This window comes from Macrosteles quadrilineatus, unplaced genomic scaffold, assembly GCF_028750875.1.
Source record: "Macrosteles quadrilineatus isolate MER2022 unplaced genomic scaffold, UCM_ALF_1.0 Scaffold_9__3_contigs__length_116548681, whole genome shotgun sequence".
In the NCBI taxonomy this organism is placed as follows: domain Eukaryota; kingdom Metazoa; phylum Arthropoda; class Insecta; order Hemiptera; family Cicadellidae; genus Macrosteles; species Macrosteles quadrilineatus.
Window position 1 is genome coordinate 44646855 of NW_026542602.1, and position 19788 is coordinate 44666642.

The 19788-nt window shown below is 39.3% G+C and overlaps 2 protein-coding genes and 1 long non-coding RNA gene across 3 annotated transcripts; all 3 read right to left on the reverse strand.

Annotated features, from left to right (window-relative positions):
* Positions 1 to 1397: 1397 nt before the first annotated feature.
* On the reverse strand, positions 1398 to 5044 carry LOC129002930 (uncharacterized). Its single transcript, XR_008491604.1, has 2 exons — positions 4833 to 5044; positions 1398 to 1655 (listed from the first exon to the last, which is right to left on the reverse strand). It is a non-coding gene; the product is annotated as an uncharacterized LOC129002930 (long non-coding RNA).
* Positions 5045 to 11607: 6563 nt separating this feature from the next.
* On the reverse strand, positions 11608 to 12015 carry LOC129003376 (ATP-dependent DNA helicase pif1-like). The gene has a single exon (XM_054431668.1). It carries the CDS (start codon positions 12013 to 12015, stop codon positions 11608 to 11610), a length of 408 nt encoding a protein of 135 aa, XP_054287643.1.
* Positions 12016 to 12090: 75 nt separating this feature from the next.
* On the reverse strand, positions 12091 to 16794 carry LOC129003377 (uncharacterized). The gene has a single exon (XM_054431669.1). The coding sequence runs from the start codon at positions 16792 to 16794 to the stop codon at positions 12091 to 12093; it is 4704 nt and encodes a 1567-aa protein (XP_054287644.1).
* Between the last annotated feature and the right edge of the window lie 2994 nt (positions 16795 to 19788).

Here is a 19788-nt window from a genome sequence, read left to right on the forward strand (position 1 = left end):
TGTGTGCGGTAAAACAATACTGAGTAGATACAGTTGTTTACAGCTGTTTAGAACTCGTGAGTACAAGGTCTGAAGAACTTTTGTTACTTTAGGTCCAAAATAGTCTATAAAAACGTAGGGGTTTGGATAAAACAGGTTAATTGACTCAAGCACACACAAATTAATGAACATCAATTCTGTGTTACTAAAGATTTTTATCTGTCCATATGCTGAGTTTATTTTTTAATTCAAAGACGACTTAAAAAAAGGACAAACCTTGAATTTTTAGACCAACTGATGTAGGCTTACCCAAGAGAACGAGACAGCTGTAGTTACAGAACTGCATCTACGCAGGATTATTATAATGAATTAAATTATAGGAAAAATACTTAATAGAATGGCAACAGACTACGATAGTTGAAAAAATTAGTAGCATGCATTCTTAATAATGTTTATATTATTGTAAAATAAAATATTAGTTTTAAGGGTATTCTGTAATTTTACCACTTCCATAACAAAGACAACTAGGCTATACCTAACACGTTTGCAGGCTTAAATTAATCATTTAGTTTTTAGTTACACTTCTACATTTACCCTTTAATTGTCAGGGGTTATTTATTGATTGATTTGTGAAACGTTTTTATTTTTTATTTTTTTCTAATCTCAGGAACACAAAAATCAAAGTTTGTATAAGACATGGTTTTGTTGAACACCTAAAAGGATCAAAATGCCTGATCGTAAAACTTACATAAACGGTTTTCTTGTAAAACCATCAGCAAGATTTTGGGCTCACAAATAACGCTTCTTGATCTTCGACGATTACAGGAAAAATAATCTAAAAGGTCATGTTAGCCTGTAGTGAAGTCACAACTTCAGCCGGTTCATAATAAAACTCAAAAGCATGTCGGGCGAAGGCGACGGGCAACAGTTAGTTCAATATAAAATATAAAAAAATATTCAGGGTATTTAAATATAAATATTGATTTTCTATTATATAGGCTACCGTTCTGTAGGTATTTTCATGGAGGCTGTCCACCACTCTTTCAGTGTTCTGAGAGTTTGGGTCTGTTAAAGTCTGTAAGTTCTTGATAATGACAACAAGGTACTATTTACAATATTTACCTTTTTCTAAACTCATAAAAAAGAAGAAACCAATAAAAATTTAAGTCTTCGTAAATTTGTACTTTTTAAACTCATAGGCCTACAACTAACTTTTGTTTTTAAAGATGTTAAAGACTACATATGATACAATTTATGTATGAAACCAATATGTCATCCGATAATAATTATATTGCAGATTCTCTGCAGAACTGTGATTTGAGGTTTTATTGTTGTAAATCAATATCACAATTTCATGTCTTTTATGACAATATTGAATAGAGGTGATTTCAAAGTACAGTGGTAAAAGACCAAACCAGTGACAGTTGACCAAAAACGTATAATCAGTTACAAAGGCCTCCGCCCCGGCAAGACGGGAGGTAGAATCTCGTTGTGCCTTGTGAACATGTGTCTGCGGAGATGAGCACGTTGGTGCGTGCGATACTCACAACGTGGACAAGCTATGGAAGGCTCCCTGTTACACTCGTTGCGAGTGTGCCTGTACCAACAAGCTTTGGACTTGTAAACCTTCCCGCACTGCACACACGGAAACAGAGGACCGCAGTAACTAAGGATTCCTGCGGAGAAAACACAACAAGTAGATTGTTACTTGAACTTTGAGCTGCAACATTGATGGGGAGATTTGAATAGGAAAAGGTAAATAAGTTAATATTAAGAGCTAAACAAAATGTCCTGCTCTTACCTTAATCTTGATTTAAGGCTCGTAGTTCGTAGACACTAGACAGTTTGAGTATAGTTATGAAACATACAAGAAATACAAAAGTTTACAAAATAATATTATTAGTCATTACCTACAATCAAATAACAACTCCACTTTAATCAGTGAAAACTCTAAAGGAAGGGCCCTCCCCCTTAGCTTACAAAAAAAAAAAATATATAATAAATACCTACCTACCGGTATATTTATAGGTAACCTACTTATATTTTGTAAGAGATATTAGCCTACTAATTTGTAATATTCTATCTTAACACAAAAAAAAAAAACTTAAAGCCTGTGCTTTGACACCTCAGATAGGCTTATTCTTTTTTTATTTAACTATGGGGGGAGGGGAGTGGGTGAAACTCAAATAGCTAAAAGACAATAGCCCTTGCCCAAGAAAACCAGCCACATACCTACACTCAGATATATATAGCCTATATTATGTGATTCAAAATTTGACGACAAAATAAGCAAACCACATGAACAATAAGATGGTAATATTCTAGGCTAAGCCACAGAGAATTCAGATACAGAGGATAAGTTCAATTGTAAACTTAAGTTGTGCCGGGCAACAGTCGCCGGTGTCTTGAGCAAATTCTAGAACAATTTTTGGAAGCCTACTTTGACATTATCCAGAGGCCATCTTTATACAGCACGCTGCGGCGGTTATGGTAGGTTGGGTAATCATAAATGGAAAGAACATACCTACTTAAATCAACTTACTGTTCGTATTTGACATGATTACAATTAGCGGACTTCGAGTTCTGCCTCCCAGAAGACAGCGATGTCGGCGAGGATTAAGTTAAATAGTTTGCCTCGCTGCCGCTAGCTGCCACACCAGGTAGGCTTACAGGTGATGCGCGCACGCCAGTCAAGGACCTCTCTGGGATTTGGCGAGCAAAAGTATGACACATCTGGTATTTTTTGATTAATAATAAAACAAGAAAAGTCCAACAAACATATTAATGATAACCCAACCTAACATAACTGCCACAGCGTGCTGTATAAGGGTGGCCTCTGGCCTACCCAATGTTTCTATATGAAGAAATCAGAATTAAAATACAGTGCACTATAAAGCATATACCAGTATAGCCTATTAATTTCTTTTAGCCTACTTTAATAAAATATATTCAAAATTTCATCTGTTAAAAAGTCACAATTTTGATACCGTACCGTACCTAGTCTAAGCCCCTCAGACTCCACAAATCATAATTTTGGCAAAGTTTTTAATCTTAATAACTTAGTAACTTAGGCCTACTTTAGCAAAACAATATTAGCCTACTTGAATGACCATGACCAAGTTTTTGGTCCAACCAAACGCCGCTGAAGCTATGAGTAAGAGGATTAAGAAAAAGTTAACTCAAGCTTCACCCAGGTTAAGAATTCCTCAGAGAACCTACAAAATAAGTCTATGGGATAAAAATATCAGTTGGATACAAATATGTAATCAAATATTTCAATGGAAATAAATATTTATAGCCTAGCCTATTCTGTTATGGGTCTTTTCAAAGAGAGTACCGCCCACCACTCTTATACAGAAGTTTATCAGCATTTTTTCGTTAAAGGCCTAATTCACTAAGTTAACTTACTATACCAGTACTTTTTTTATTGCAATTCCGTTTAAAACTTATTCACTAGGCTACCAGATTTTTTTCATAATCAGCAAAAGTTTGGTTAGTGAGGTTAGTTTATAATAGTTTCATTTTATAATTGATAGAGGTAACAAAAACTAAGTTGTACCTAATTCGAATTTGAGCAATTGCGAAGTATTTACAGGTGTTATTTTTAAACGGATAACAGCTATAATTTCCAAAGACTTTAAAAGGAGTCTCAACTCAATCATGGACGCCAGTATAAGGCCTACCTATGGAAATACTCACAATGTACATAGCAATTCGATATACATAACTTAGTGAATTACCTAACAAAAAGGACTAAGTTACTATATCCAATAACTTACGGTACGATATAAATATCCGACTAATATTTCATCTGATAATATAGCCCTAGCCTATCGCAGATTCTCTGGGGAATTGTAGGCCTACCTCAAGTTAATGTCGGTTTACTTACAATTTTAGAAAAAAAAATGGACTACTTAAGTTATAATCAGGATACTATGGGTGCAGTTTCTTAACTGGGCTACGCTAATATTGATTGAAACTATCGATTCGATTACTAAACCTTAATAATGCGATTTTTTCACCGTCATCAGCAAGTTTGGTTGGTTAGGTTAGGTTTACCTATGACAGTTTAATTTTATAATAGATATATTTTAAAATATCAATCAAGTTATTAATCAATATTTTCAATTCGATAGTTTCAATCAATATTAGCGTAGCCCAGTTAAGAAACTGTACCCGATACGATACCAATAGACTATATGGAAGTTCGATTTTTGACTAGGCTAGGCTAAGCTTGGTTAAGTCATCGATAGACTCGATAATTTGATGTTCAATAATAAGTTAAGTTAGCATAGGTACAATGCAGTCGGATATCAACGTTTTTCAAAATTTCTAAACATTGCATTCTGTGCCCCCTGTGTCAGCACCAACATTAAACTGTATCAATATATAAAAGCAGATAGTTTCAATGCTGAATAAAATTAAAATAAATAGGCTTGGGCCTACAAAGATAAATTAATTATTGCACCTTGATAGCCTTACACTTTTTAGCATGTACAAGCATATCTTTTCACAGATTAATTACATTATTAAGTGCTGTTAGACACACTTTTGCATGAAAATTAAGCATTTTGAGCAAGACCCAACTGGGCTAGAATAATCTAATAAATGGAACTGGAGAAAACTTACAATTTCGTGGGCCATACTTGAGTGTTCACTTACCAACTCCGATAATGAACAAAGACTTATGAAAAGGTGTATAAAATCACCATATTCCTTTTCAAATTCAATAAAAAATACACAAAATACACTAACTTAACCTCTATTAACAATATGCATGTGATTATCACGACCTAAACTACAAACATAACCTATTTCAAAAAATACCAACTTGGCGATAAAATTATAAATACCCAATTAATCTCTCTGTTCCCAGACCGTCTTTTTACACTGGCGTAACATTGTAGCACAGCACCACACTAAAACTTTTCAACACTCACGATGAGAATGAATCATAATTTAATTTATTAATTAATAAAACATAACCTACGCCAACAAAAGAAGTCTGTTGTACAATTAAATACTAACAGCTGATTAATTTATAAAGATGAATGACGCGAAAAAAACAGCTGGTGCGCAACATTGGTGCGCAGTTGTCATTAGCGCTCGTGACGTCACTATTGATTTACTGTCAAGGAAGAGAGAGAGGGAGTGAGAAAGAGAGGGAAAGACCATTTACAAGTTGTCATTGATTGATTAGCCGAGCTTACGGCGGGAGAAGGGAGAACTGCTGTCATTAATAACAAAGATATACGACTGTTAAACTAATCACACCCCGTCTGCTGGCTCCAACATTTATCTTGCTTTACACTTTACAGTTATCTGCTATAAAATTTTATTTCTGAATTTGTCGTTCATCTTATCGTCAAAACGTCGATAAGAAAGTTTTGTGTACGGATTAGAGGGAGAGAGAGGGCCCAATATTTCCTTCTGGTTGTAAGCACAGATAAGGGTGTGATAAGATTATTTAATGACCGATTTTCGAAGGAAATATGTTAGTTGCTATTAAACTCAAACTGTGGATTAAATTAAGTTCGTTAATATTGTTTGATATTTTATATATCAAACAATATTAATATCATGTTTCCCACCCTTTACGCGGAACATGGAATACAAGTTTAAAGTACAGTAACACCTATTCGAATAAGTTTGCGAATCATCCCGATCCAAAGATTGGGAAGTACGGGGTTTGTACCAAAAATAGCATTATTTAGCATTTTAAATCAAAATAATGTATAATACTTTCTAATATAATTGTTCCATTATTAAATTTAGTTCAAATCACAAACAAAGCAGATTTAGTAAACTTCCTCATCATTTCAAACAAATCATAATAAAAATTATTAAAATTTTTACGCGAGATATAACATTCTAAATCAAGTCTATTAAACAAGAACTGTATAAACTCAATTAAATCAATTTATAATGTAAACATTTAACTATAACAAAAATTTAAATCAAACAAACATAATAACAATTAATTCTGAACATTCTGTGAATCCTAATAACACATGTAACAGCTCGTCGCCAATTATTATAGTTACAATTCTGAGGTCCGTGAAGTTAGCGTACCCATATTAGCATATCCACTTTAGCTCATACCAATCGTTAGTTCTCGATAGTTCACCAATACAGTATTTTCGTTAGTTCTCTAAAAATAAAAATAAATTATAGCCGATGATAAGTGTGGGTACGCTAACTTCACACTTTCGGTTTCTAGTGCGCACCGTTTTCTGATGAAAGTGCATACATTACATATATACCAAATATATACCCATATTTACCAAACGTTAGTTCTTCTCGCACCTCAAGTACTGTATAAACTCAATTTAATCATTTCATAAGTTTTTGTAAAAATTTAACTTAACAAAAACATTGAATTAAACAAACACAATAACAATTAATTCAGGACATCTGAGAACCCTAATAATATAATATGTAACACAGTCCTTCTCTAAAAAAAATGTTCAGCCGCTTAGAAAACGACCTGCGCGCTAATGTGAAACCAATGCTGGAGGAGGTCGCTTTCTAAGCGGCCGAACTATAGTATTGTCCCCTCCTAAGGAGGAATAATTAAATTAATAAGATATCTTATTTAAAACTATATCTTCAAACAACTTGGAAAATATCTTTATTTCACTGTAGCATTTAACATTTAATTAAAATAACAATTTATGTTATTTTCGTAGCACTAAACACCTATTGATCCAGAGTTATTAATTTTGGGGTATAGGCTATTGCTCTCGTTATAAATTCCTTTCACAATCAATATTTTTTAATAATAAAATATAGAAGTAGTTAGCAAAACATTCAATAAAGTGTCTAGTTTTCATTTTGCATATTGTTGCAAATGTGCTGGCATGAAAGCGAAAATTTTCCTCCACGGTCCAATTGAGACCATCGTTCATTTTTTTCTCGTTTATTGCACATAACCTCAAACGATGGCCTTCAACTCCAGTGGGAGATCAACTCATTAACTCATCAACTATGCACACAGTATTGTAGCCTCGATGTGCAGTTTGGGCTCTGTTCGAGGGGCTCTTGTTTCAGACTGTGCATATCCTGTAACGCTAGCTATGGATAAACGGGATAAGATGACATATGCATTAGATGGGAGGATGTATGGACAAAGGATGGATTGGAAAGTAAATGGATGGATGCGTATTCATACTTCTAAGCCCAACGCGATGTTTAAATTTCATATATATGCCAAAACAGTACGACAGTTTAAAAGTGGCAATTGTGTATATTCTTTATTGTACTGTTGGCTTTTAAATTTTCATTTGTGTTCTAGCTTGTACCTTTTAGTAATAAACAAAATTTAAATTTTTAGTTTGTAAACAAGTTTTATGTAAATATACCAGTGTTATACGATTCTTTGGCTAATTATATGTTTTTTTTTCAATATCAGCGTAATTTCAATATCAGTATGTTTGTATAACTGGGAAATGCTTATTAGGTAACTTATTACAATTTGTCATAGGTTTGTTAATTAATGCACACACGTGTTTCTTATCAGAAATTGTAAATAGCATGCGTACTAAAACGCAACTGAGAAGGCTTATTCCACTTATAAAAAAAATTCAACTATTAAATTCAGCCAAGCAAGCTATTATGCCGTTTATTTTAAGCTAATACGTAAAACGAACTGTGTATGGCAACGTCGCACCGGCCGGCCTATAACAAACATTGCGCGGACGCTCCATAACACCAGTTTCTGCCCGTAATGCGGCGTTGCCACTTTTCTCGCTACATACAACCGTAGATGAGGCTATGACTATATCCTCTCAACTATCTTGGCTAAAAACAGCTGATCTTACTAACAAATAGATTCTCAACAATAGATAGTGGACAACAATAGACAAATAGATGGTGGAATAGGCTCTCGCCTCATCCACTCATTGCTCATCCTTCACTCATCCTTCACTCATTTCTTCACTCATTCTTCACTCATTCTTCACTAATTCTTCACTCAACCTTCACCCATTCTTCACTAATTCTTCACTGATTCTCCGCTCATTCTCAACTCATCCTTCACTCATCCTTCACTCATTCTTCACTCATTCTTCACTCATTCTTCACTAATTCTTCACTCATTCTTCACTCGTTCTTCACTCATCCTTCACTCGTTCTTCACTCGTCTTTCACTCGTTCTTCACTTATCATTCACTCATCCTTCACTCATCCTTCACTCATTCTTCACTCATTCTTCACTCATTCTTCACTTGTTCTTCACTCATTCTTCACTCGTTCTTCACTCATCCTTCACTCGTTCTTCACTCATTCTTCACTGATTATTCACTCATCGCCTTAACATAGTGTGTCAGCGTCATAAAATATAATCTATTTTATTACATGTTGTAAAAAGTAAAACTTCAGGTAGAAAATCGTTTCGAGGTGTGACTAACATGTAACAACCAAGTTAATCTCGTAAAGATGTAAAGCTAGAAGCCATGATGTGCCGGAAGGTTGGTAATAAAGCCAAACAAATGTTGAAAGGTTATATTGGCAACAGTGAGGATCAACTCGCTGTTTGTCACTGTCATTAATTAATGATGACACATGTACAGGATCGACCCCATGCGTTGACACTGGACTACCAGCTGGCGAACGCCACAGATTTAAACATTGATTATATTACTGCATTCATTTACTGCAAGTGTAAAGTCATTGATTTAACTAATTCTGCAAGAATCCTTGGAAGGCATATACTGTATTTATTTACGGTGCCATATTTTGGCTGAGCGAATCATAGACACTCGTGAGATTGTCGATTGTGATGCCATGAGAGGGGAAGGAGGAGAGTTTCCACAAAGATCTAACCGGAAATTAAAAACAAAATACAAACAATTCATTCGTCTTTTTATTACTCCGATCTGGTTTTAGAGCCTAAATGATGGATTACAATGAAACATTTGGTCGTGCGACCTCATATAACAAATCTACAATGAAATTATTCGTAAAATTGATCCGTAAAAATTAGTTTTTATGTTCATGTCATTTTTATGACAAAACTATAAATATTTAGGTTAACATGGTCAATACACTTTTTGTAGAAAATCTTATCGCAAAAAGGATTAACAAAAGATTGCATTGTTATCCTTACTGGTTTTAAAGTTATAGCTAATTTTCTAAGAGCCTGTAAATGTTTCTAAAAAGGGGAGGTTAAGAGGAAAGCACAAGGGGAAGGAGTGAGGAATTTTGGGAAAATACTCATCTCAACATGGTCTAACAGCATAGAAAAATCCAGCTTTCCCAGAATTACTTCCGACATCAAACCTATATTGACTGGGAGAGGTCTGCGGTACACAGAAATAGTCAGTTTTATGGGGTACGGTTCTAGCCTAGTTACCGTCATCGGTTCGGTACAGCACTTTACTCGGTACAAATTCGGTTCGGTACAGCCAATAATAAAAATAACTTTCAATTCACTATCGTAGTCAACGTAGTTGGAAAGAAACTAAGGAACACATAAAAGGTTTATCAGATGGTTGTTTACGATTTTCATAATTTATTACTAGGGTAATGATGCAATAAAAAACCCATTAGCAGTCCCAAACCCATTAATATTTTATCACGACAATAATCGTTGTACTCGAGGGCAAGTCAAGTACTTCCAAGAAAGAACTCGTTGAGTGAGTGTTTAGCTCATAAAGTTTTATCACTTTTATTCCTTTACGACTTCCATTATCTATTCCTATCGTAATAATTATTTTAAGATCACAAACGTATTTGAACATGAAAATGATAGGCCTAGTTTGATAATGGCTGTTACATTTCACCTCTAACTCAGTATTTTAAGTATTTTCATCGCGAACAATCAATTCGCCGCTGGGCATTGCCTACTGCCATAAACTGTTTATGATTTCATATTATAACGGCTTAATAAGGGATGTAACAGAGAACAGAGAACCCCCGTATTGTATTAAGAGGGATAGCCCAACTCCGCGCGGTGGCCACATATAATCCCTATGCTACCCATTAATATTTAACTAATATTTAACCTGTACTTGTTGTGCTATCGGATGAGATATGTTTAATACAAAATATTCTATATATACCTTGTTTCTCAAAAGTAATGTTACACTTTTTTTATTTGTGCATAGCTACTTTATTCATTTGACAGGTTAGGGTTGGTTAGGTTAGGAATGATATGTAAATTTAAATGAAATATAGGTATTCTCTTTTGAATTGGTTAGCTTTATTTTATTTGTTACTGTGGTTTCGTACAGTTCTAAATCATTTACATTTATAACTTTAACAAATTTCAAATACAAACTCTCAGCAGTCAGGGCGGTTAGAGCCAATTGACCACCGCGCGGAGTTGGACATGTGCCGCGAGGGACCCGAAGTGACCACCGCGCGGAGTTGGGATAAGCCCGTATTGAGTATATAGAAACTAAACTCGCCTTTGGCTCGCTGGGGGCTCCGCCCCCAGGCCCCCTAGCTGTTAGTCGTCATTAGTAGATTAGAGTTAAGTTGTAACAAAGCAAGAAGTGAAACCGTCAATATTAAGTTATATAAGTTAACTTTGAGTAAGATAACTTCTAGCTTAAGGAACACCTCATAAAAAAATCATTTTTTAAGTTGCGGTAAGTGAGTATGTTAGTCAAGTATTTTTACAATTGAGTTTTTGGTCAAAGGAAGTAATAATATGAGGAGAGAAGGGTTCGTTATAGTAAAAATCGACATTAAAGTAATAACGATTTCATGAATTTATTAGAGGAGATTGATAAGTTAATAAGTTGATAATAGTAAAGTATTATATGAAGTAAATAGATTATAGTAGATATTCAAGTATATAATTACGAAAATAGATTAAGTAAGGTTTGTTTCCCTGTCGGTTAGCCATAAACTTTATGGCATATCCAGTTCCGCCACGAGGAGGCCAGGAAACGTCGGAACCATATTTGCAATTATTTGAATATGTACAAGTTAGTAAACTTTTGTACAAGATAAGTAAATTTATATTGATGTTCATTGATAGGTTAATAAGTTGATAATAGTAAAGTATTATATGATGTGAATAGATTATATTAGATATTCATGTATATATGATGTAAATAGAAAATAGATTATAGTAGATATTCATGACGTATATATTTATGAAAATAGATTAAGTAATGTTTGTTTCCCTGTCAGTTAGCCACAAACTGTATGGCATATCCAGTTCCGCCACGAGGAGGCCAGGAAACGTTGGAACCATATTTACAATTACTTACAAATGTACAAATTAGAGAACTGTTGTATAAGATGAGTAGATTGATTAGTATGTCGATTGATAAGTGAATAAGTTGATAATAGTAAGGTATCATATGAATTAAATAGATTATAGTAGATATTCATGTATATATTTATGAAAATAGATCAAGTAATGTTTGTTTCCCTGTCGGTTAGCCATACAATTTATGGCATATCCAGTTCCGCCACGGGGAGGCCAGGAAACGTCGGAACCATATTTACAATTATTTACAAATGTACAAGTTAGTAAACTTTACTAACTACTTTATACAACAACGGGGACTTTTGATAAGGCAGGCCCCCTATCGTACTGCCGATGTTGTCAAGTCACAACGGGGAGTTTTGATTAAGCAGATCCCCTAGCCTACTGCTAATGTCAAATCAGGTTTAGAGAAGGAGATCGCCATACACGATGTTCTTTGCGTATGCGATTCCATCTCGGACACGTTCGGGGTGTACGAGAACAACAATATGGTCTGGATGTCTGACCCTACTGAGCAAGACGTATAGTTGCCCGTGCGTGAAGCAATCGGTCCGTAAATCAACACCGACTGAATCTATTGTCTGACCTTGGCTCTTGTGTCCGGTCATGCAATAGGCCAACATCAGTGGGAACTGACGTCGACGAACACGTAACGGCGAACCCTCGACAAACGCAAAAGTAAAGGTAATCCGGGGAATTCCGATAGGTTGCGTCTGTCCGGGAAGTCTCACTGTAATCAGGCGGTTGGTGATGCCGATTACGATGACTTTAGTGCCGTTGACGAGTCCTTCAGCGATGTTGAGGTTCCTCATAATGAGGCAAACAGAACCGATCTTCAGCCGCAGAACATGGTCTGGTACGCCCTTGCCAGTAGCCGTGTTCAGGAGTTAAACGTCGACATCCAGGCCATCGTCGTTCTCTCTGTCGACTGTGTCGGCGCTCCTCAGCTCGTACAGATGACCGTCGAGGGAGTTCAAGATGTGGTCGTTGATCTCCTTGACGTTCACTATCAGAGTCGAGAGGATTGCGCGTCGCGAACACATATCAGAGTCGAGTAGGACGTTTGCGGGAAAGACGGAATCGACCAAATCAGTCAAAGACGTCACTTGTCTAATCCCGAGCAGCGGAATTAGACTTTGTTCGTTCCGTCCCTCCAAGAAAGTGGTCGAACTGACAGTTCCGTTGCCTACCCTAAGAAGGAATTCGGAATAGGCTGTGGAACTACTAGTCCGATGAGCTGTTGTCAGGGCAAAAATTTTGAAATGCTGCCACAGATGGGAAGCCCGAAGTGAGACACAAACAATGTCAGTTGGAGTACGAGCGTTTACAACGACAGGCGCGATCTGGCGAAAGTCGCCACAACAGAGGAATATTTTACCACCGAATAGCTCACTGGAACGCATGAGGTCTCGCAGGGATCTGTCAAGAACCTCGAAAACGAACCGATGTGCCATCGGGGCCTCATCAAAGACAATGAGCCTTGCGGCCCTGATGAGCTCTGCTCGCTGGGAGCCGTTGGTGATGTTCCAAAAGCCGGTGCCGTCACCGAAGTCGAGTGGCAACCGGAACATGCTGTGAGCTGTAGTTCCACCAGGCATGTTACCCGCGGCGATCCCAGAGCTAGCGACTGCCAGTGCAACCTGACGACAACCTCTCACGTATGCGAGAATGACACGAATCAGAGTGGTCTTCCCATAGCCTCCCGGGCCGTCAAGAAAAATGATTTTCGACGACGTTCCGCTGGCAGGGGCATTGAGAACGGAGGTAACGTACTCAAATACGCGGTTTTGATCTTCAGAGAGCTTTGGCACCCACTCCTCCACAAACACTCTCTGTTGATTTTCACCATGTAAGAGCAGTTCTCTGCCCAACTCCGTCGTGTCATCGTGTACATCGGGGAGGCCATGATCTGCGACGCAAGAACCCTGCCGACGAAGACTCCGATCAATATCGATGAGACCTAGCTTGTAGGCCAGTTCAACATCGAGAGGATTACGCTCTATGTGGTCCTCGCAGATGGAATCACGGAAAGCATCCCACAGGAGAGCTGCAGGAGCCCCCATGTTGCAGAGGATCACAAAGAAAGAACGAAGTCTCGGGCCAGTCATGAAAGTGGCGGCCTCGCGCAGTGCGTAGTGGTACTCCTGTTCGTCTTGCACCAAGCCAAGATGCCGCGCGACCCCTTGAAAAGTGCGGCAGTTTGGTCCACCGCGGGACAGGAGGTCGGCATAACCACGGCAAGATACAGTCATAAGCAGGATACGCAGGTAATACTGTTCTGTCCTGCTCGGTGAGACCCAAAACAGTCTGCACACCTTCTCGCCACGCTGTCGGGCAGTGATAAAATGGACGCCATCGGGGTGCTCGTATATCTCCGCAGTTTTTGGGCGCTTGACATGAACCACAAACGTTTCATAGAACCCCTGATAAGTCAGGTCGTCAAACAGTGAAATACGAGGCCGGTCAAAGTAGATGGTGAGTTTGGAGCTGTTCCTAGCGGCTGCCTCTGCCAGTTGGCCAGGTCTAAACAGGACGGACTGCTTGCCCTCCAGATGGACGGGAAGACATTCAACAGCCGGCTCAGATTCTGATACTGGAAAGTTTAATAAACGCCAGCACGCGTCACTGGCACCCACCATTCTCTTCGTCACGTAATGCTGTACCTCATCATCTTGCTTACTGAAGGGAGTAACTGTGACGTTCTGGAGAGATCCTCCCTTCATAAGATATTTGAAGAGGTACTTAATCACGCGGCGAGTAGACGCCAGCTCCAAATTGATGTGAGCCTCGTATTTCAACATCAGTGCGGGATTATAAGGCACAACCCAACCGTCATGTACGATAATGTTCTTATTGCGTGATACAATTGTCCCCCGATTGGTATAATCTCGCTTGTACTGGACGAATCCCCTCTCGTCGACGTGGGTGGTTTCACAGCAGGGCTTGGGGAAGTATTTGGTGCAGTAACCCTTTGCAGAGTCCCAACAGAGAAAGTCAGTCCTATGATCATTACCACATGGACCGTGGATCATGTGTTTGAGGACCAACTTTCTCAGTCGGCCTCCGGCCTCTTCTTCCGAGGGAATATCCGCGCGGATGATGGAGTCAATTTCGGACGCCTGAACTGGTCCGTCGCCGTCAATCTTGAATACAATGTGGGCGTGAGGAAGGCCCCTCATTTGCATCTCGATGACGTAGACGATATAGACAGAGCGTCCAAACATTGCTCCGCTGCGCAGGTCTCGGAGAAGTTCCAGAAGTTTGATCCTAAAAACTCTGCAAGCAGTGCTAGGGTCACTGCGAGTACCTCCACGAGGGCAAGCTTTCTTGTTTTCCTCCCAAGTCGCGTTGTAAGTAAACGTCAAAAAGAAAGTGGGGGAACCCAGGCGCGATACGATTGCCATAGCGTCTTCGTATTTTACTTTCATGTACCTGGGCCCCCCGGTGAACGAACTTGGGAGGTAGACTTTTCCTGCCTGCACCCCACCCTCGCCTTGGACGGTTTCATCACGAGCGATGTCGTTCAAGACCTGCTGTGCATTCCGAATCTCGTCAACCGGCCCCACCCGCAAGGCACTATCGGTGTTCTTCAGCTGCGTAAACTTAATGTAACGCAGTTTCTCCTCCTCGTACCTCGCGAACATCTCAACCTGCCAAGCTTGTGAGAGACGGCCTAGGTGAGAGAAGCGAGGTTCAGAAAGTAGGAGGCACCGCGAGTACTTAAATTGAGTCAGTTTGGCACCCTTGTTATCAAGGCGGCCAACGTGCCATCCCACAGTGCCTTGCGGGTAAAGTAGGGGATATTGGAAAGGTTCCATTAGGGGGTGTAAAAGATCAATAAATGTAGGTCTATCGGAACCGGATTTCCATATAGTCAGTCTCCGGGGCTCAGTGTCGTTTTCATCATTGCTGAGCACGGCGTGCACTTCGACGCCTGTTTGCCGATCACCGAGAACAGGGCCATGGGTAGACCTGCTTGTTACTTCAAAAGCCAAGTGAGCTGTTACGGAAGGCTCGTTGCTCAATCGACGGTAATGCTCAATGTAAGGATTTTCCCTAGACAGGAAATCAGCAATACCGTCGATGATCTCGGCATCAAGCGATCTACCCATCGCAATGTTACGGCGCTCTTCGCCATCGTCAATATACAGGCGGGACCGATTCACAAACTGAACGTTCCCAGAACGAGTGGTGAACTTTTGTCCTGGGGCGTCCAGATTGTAGACCTGGTGGTACATTCTTCCCTCGATCTTGAAAAAAGAAAGACCACTGGGATGACGATACCCGCCTGACACTTCGAGCGCGCAGAAAGCAAACAGGTCGTTGTACGCACGGGCTCTTTCCAGGAAGAGACGGTCGGAATAAAAGCGTTCTTGCAACGGAGGAATGTCGAGAACATTGAACGCTCCTTCCCCGCAGCACCATTGCTTTCTATTCTTCTCCTCCTCGAAGAGCCGTGCTTGGCAATGACGACATCTGTAAACGTCGTCAACCCAGAGACTGACTTTTTTTAATTTGTATGGTTGTATTTCATTGAGTGGCTCCCCATTCCAAACAGACATGGGGCCATTTTTGACTACGGACCGAGCAAGTGATGCGGGCATATAGCGAAGTTCAGACATTTTCGGATTTTTCAGGCGAAAAATCTGAACTCTCTCAGCAGAAGCACCGGGATTACGCAGGTCGTATTGCTGAACAGCCTTTCGGTGCACCTCAGGGTGGGTTTGAGTGTAACGTTGACTGTCATCCCGGAGTTTGTCAGCGTGCGTCTCCCTATACTTCTTCTTCGCCGCATCCACTTGCTCTTCTCGGGTCGTGTCTAAAAGCTTTGGACGACCACGCTTTATTGTTTTTGGTCTACCAGGACATTTGGTTTTCTGAACAACTGTCTCAGAGGCAGATTCTGATAACTGAGTTAAGTCATTGTCCGAACAGTCGACCGTGTGGACAGTTTGAGTTTCGTTGACGGAAAACTTTATTTTTGTGACGGAGTACTGCCCACCGTCGAACGCAGAATTCACCAAAATGAGGGAAGCTAGAGAACGAAAACTATTACAGACGAACACCCTAGCCTTATTTCTCGCCTCATCAATGTCTCGACGACGGTTTTCGTTTACCGCGTGGGAATCAAAGAGGTACAGCCGCCCTTGGAAACGCCAAAAAGCGACTGTCACCAACTGTCCCGTAAACAAAAAACCGCTATCAACGGAGTCACCGGGCATAGCTGCTTCCAAAACCGAAGACAAGGAAGAGGTCACCTCATCTAGGCCATCGTTTCGTAACGGATACAACCCGTCCCAAACACAAGAAATTTCTTCGATGGTAACACGATGGTGTGCAACCACGAAGTGCCTGGCGAGGTCCTCAGGGAACAGATACCGGTTAGTGATGCTATGCTCACGGCGAGATAGTGTATACAAGCTATCGCCCGCCATGAGTATAGCGTCAATAGCGTTGGTACTGAATCCGCCGCAGAATGCTTGCCATGCGAGGGCACAGGTTGCATTTGCCATGCATTGAGCGTTGTTGCTCTCGGTAAATCTGGGATCTCCCTGGTGGAACGACCCAGCAGCAACGCAAGAGAATTCCATGCTTACAGAAAATTGCAGCAAAATCGCCAAAATAACAAGTCCAATAAATAGGAAGAAGTGACAGTGAAACTTAATCATGGGTAGCCAAATCCATTAGCAAAAATTAGAGCGAGAACCAAATGACTATACAGCGTTACTGACCTACGCGTTTTGGGGGTCAAGGAGTAAAGTTACGAAAAAACATGTGAAGGGTGAAATGTAAAGTAAACTAAGGAGAGTACGAAACATTAATAATATTTGAAGAAAAAATTTTTTATGTACGAAAAATTATCAAAAACCGTTAAAAATTTGAAGAAAATTTACCAAAATTTGAAAGTAGGGCGTTTTTTTTAGGTGAAGGAGTGCGATTTTCTAAAAACGCGTAATAGTGTCTTGTAGGAAATTTAATTCCTGTTCATGAAGATTCTTTCAAATTTTTGCTAGCTATTACCGTTTTTTAGTTATAGTCGGTATTAAAAACCGTGTTTTTTCGTTTTTATACGTCTACCATTTTGGATTTTTTTGGGGGTTAAAATTTTTAAAAGGCATTTTTGCAAATTCCACCATTAACGGATGATCCCATACTGCAATACTACAAAAATTTAAAGTCTTTAGAACGTTTCTAAACTAATCAGATGAGCATACCAAAGTATTAAAATTACATAGCTATTCTCCATAAGGATAACATGGGGCTGGTAAAACCGGTAAAAACCAATCAAATTTTCACATTAAAATTAAGTTTTTGGGGGTCAAGGAGTAAAGTTACGAAAATACATGTAAAGGGTGAAATGTAAAGTAAACTAAGGAGAATACGAAACATTAATAATATTTGCAAAAAATAATTATTTAGGTACGAAAACATAGCAAAAACCGATAAAAATTTGAAAAAAATTTACAAAATTTTGAAAGTAGGGCGTTTTTTGAAGCTTAAGGAGTGCGATTTTCTTAAAACGCCTAAGAGGGTTTTATAGAAAATTTAATTCCTGTTCCTGGATATACTGTCAAATCTTTTCTAGCTCTTACCGTTTTCGAGCTACATCCGGTTGAAAAAAAAGTGTTTTTTCGTTTTCAGAGGTCCGCCGTTTTGGATTTTTGGGTGGGTTAAAATTTGAAAATGGGACTTTTGCATATTCCACCGGTAATGTAAGATCTTTTACTACAATACTACGCAAATTTGAAGTCTCTAGCACGTTTCTAAGTGGTTCAGATGGGAACACGAAAGTCGGCCATTTTTAATGTTATTCCCCATAAGAATAACATGGGGGGGGAATTCGAATTTTCGGGGGGGTTAAAATTTGAAAATGCGACTTTTTGGAATTTTATGGGTGGTTTGGGCACTAGACCTACAACCACCGAAAATTTCAAGTCTCTAGCTCATCTAGAAGTGGTCTAGAATTTGTATCCCCAGTCAGTTACACATCGGATTGTATAGTATTTAGACTCGCCTTGTGCTCGCTGGGGGCTCCGCCCCCAGGCCCCCTTTTTTGGTTGGGGGTAAGTGGGAATGTTCCTCGGGGGACAGGACTTTATTCGTGAATACATCTTCTAGGTAATTCATAAAGAGGGTGGGGGGTTGTTAAAAATCACGGCATCAAGAATGGACACCTTGCGCAGTAAAAATCTCCAAAAATAGGGAAAATAAGGTAAAATTGCAGGTTTAAACACGAATTTGGGTTGGAGATGGGGAAACAATTAAACTAAACGCATGGCTCAATCAAATCCTGGTTGAAGTTCGTTCGCTACGCTCACTCACCTTTAGGTTGGAGCTCGTTCGCTGCGCTCACTTGCCTTCCGGTAAGCTCGTTCGCTACGTTCACTCCCCTTAGGTTGGAGCTCGTTCGCTGCGCTCACTTGCCTTCAGGTTAGCTCGTTCGCTACGCTCACTCACTTTTAGGTTGGAGCTCGTTCGCTGCGCTCACTTGCCTTCAGGTTAGCTCGTTCGCTCCGCTCACTCACCTTAAGGTTGGAGCTCGTTTGCTCCGCTCACTCACCTTTAGGTTGGAGCTCGTTCGCTGCGCTCACTTGCCTTCAGATTAGCTCGTTTGCTACGCTCACTTGCCTTTAGGTTGGAGCTCGTTCGCTGCGCTCACTTGCCTTCAGGTTAGCTCGTTCGCTACGCTCACTCACCTTAAGGTTGGAGCTCGTTCGCTGCGCTCACTTGCCTTCAGGTTAGTTCGTTCGCTACGCTCACTCACTTTTAGGATGGAGCTTAAGAAAGAGTTGAAAACTACCTTTTTGATTGAAAACCCGCCATTTAATTTTTTTGTACGTTTAAATTATAGAAGGTCACTCAAGGGACTTTCTTTTAAACGTTTAGACCATAAAAAGTACAAATATATGTACGAAAAGTCGTTTTATAAATTAAAAACACCAAAAAAATCAAGGATTTTCACAAGTTTTGGAAGTAGAGCGTTTTTTGAAGGTGTAGGAGTAAGATTTTCGATATGACTCCTTGTGAGAGAAAAGTGTCTTGTAGAAAATTTAATTCTGAACCTACGATTTTTCCTCAAATCGTTTCTAGCTCTTACCGTATTCAAGCTACAGCAGTTTTAAAAAAACATGTTTTTCCCGAAAAAACTAGGGTTTTACGGAATTACTTTTGGCGGGTTTCAGTTGGAAAACCCAAATTTTGGGACCTTCTGGGTGTCTTGGTACCCAGACGAACCTTTACACAAAATCTCAGCTCCGTAGCTACTCTAGAAGTGACAAAAATGCTTTTTCTGTCGCCAAACGCCCATATTTCACCTACTCACGTTTACTTCTAGTTTGCTTGTCGTAGCATGTTAATTCTCCATAAGAAATACATTAAAAAAACGATCTTTTTGATTGAAAATCCGCCATTTTGAATTTTTTTTGTAGGTTAAAATTATGGAAGGTCACTCTAGGGACATTCCTTTCAACGTTGGGAGCATTAAAAGTAGAAATATATGTGCGAAAAGTCATTTTAAAAATTAAAAACACTTAAAAAAATCAAGAATTTTTACAATTTTTGGAAGTAGGGCGTTTTTTGAAGGT

Bases quoted from the DNA above. Each gene is read 5' to 3' on its own strand.
- LOC129003376 (XM_054431668.1), bottom strand. From the start codon at position 12,015: ATGAGGAACCTCAACATCGCTGAAGGACTCGTCAACGGCACTAAAGTC.
- LOC129003377 (XM_054431669.1), bottom strand. From the start codon at position 16,794: ATGGAATTCTCTTGCGTTGCTGCTGGGTCGTTCCACCAGGGAGATCCC.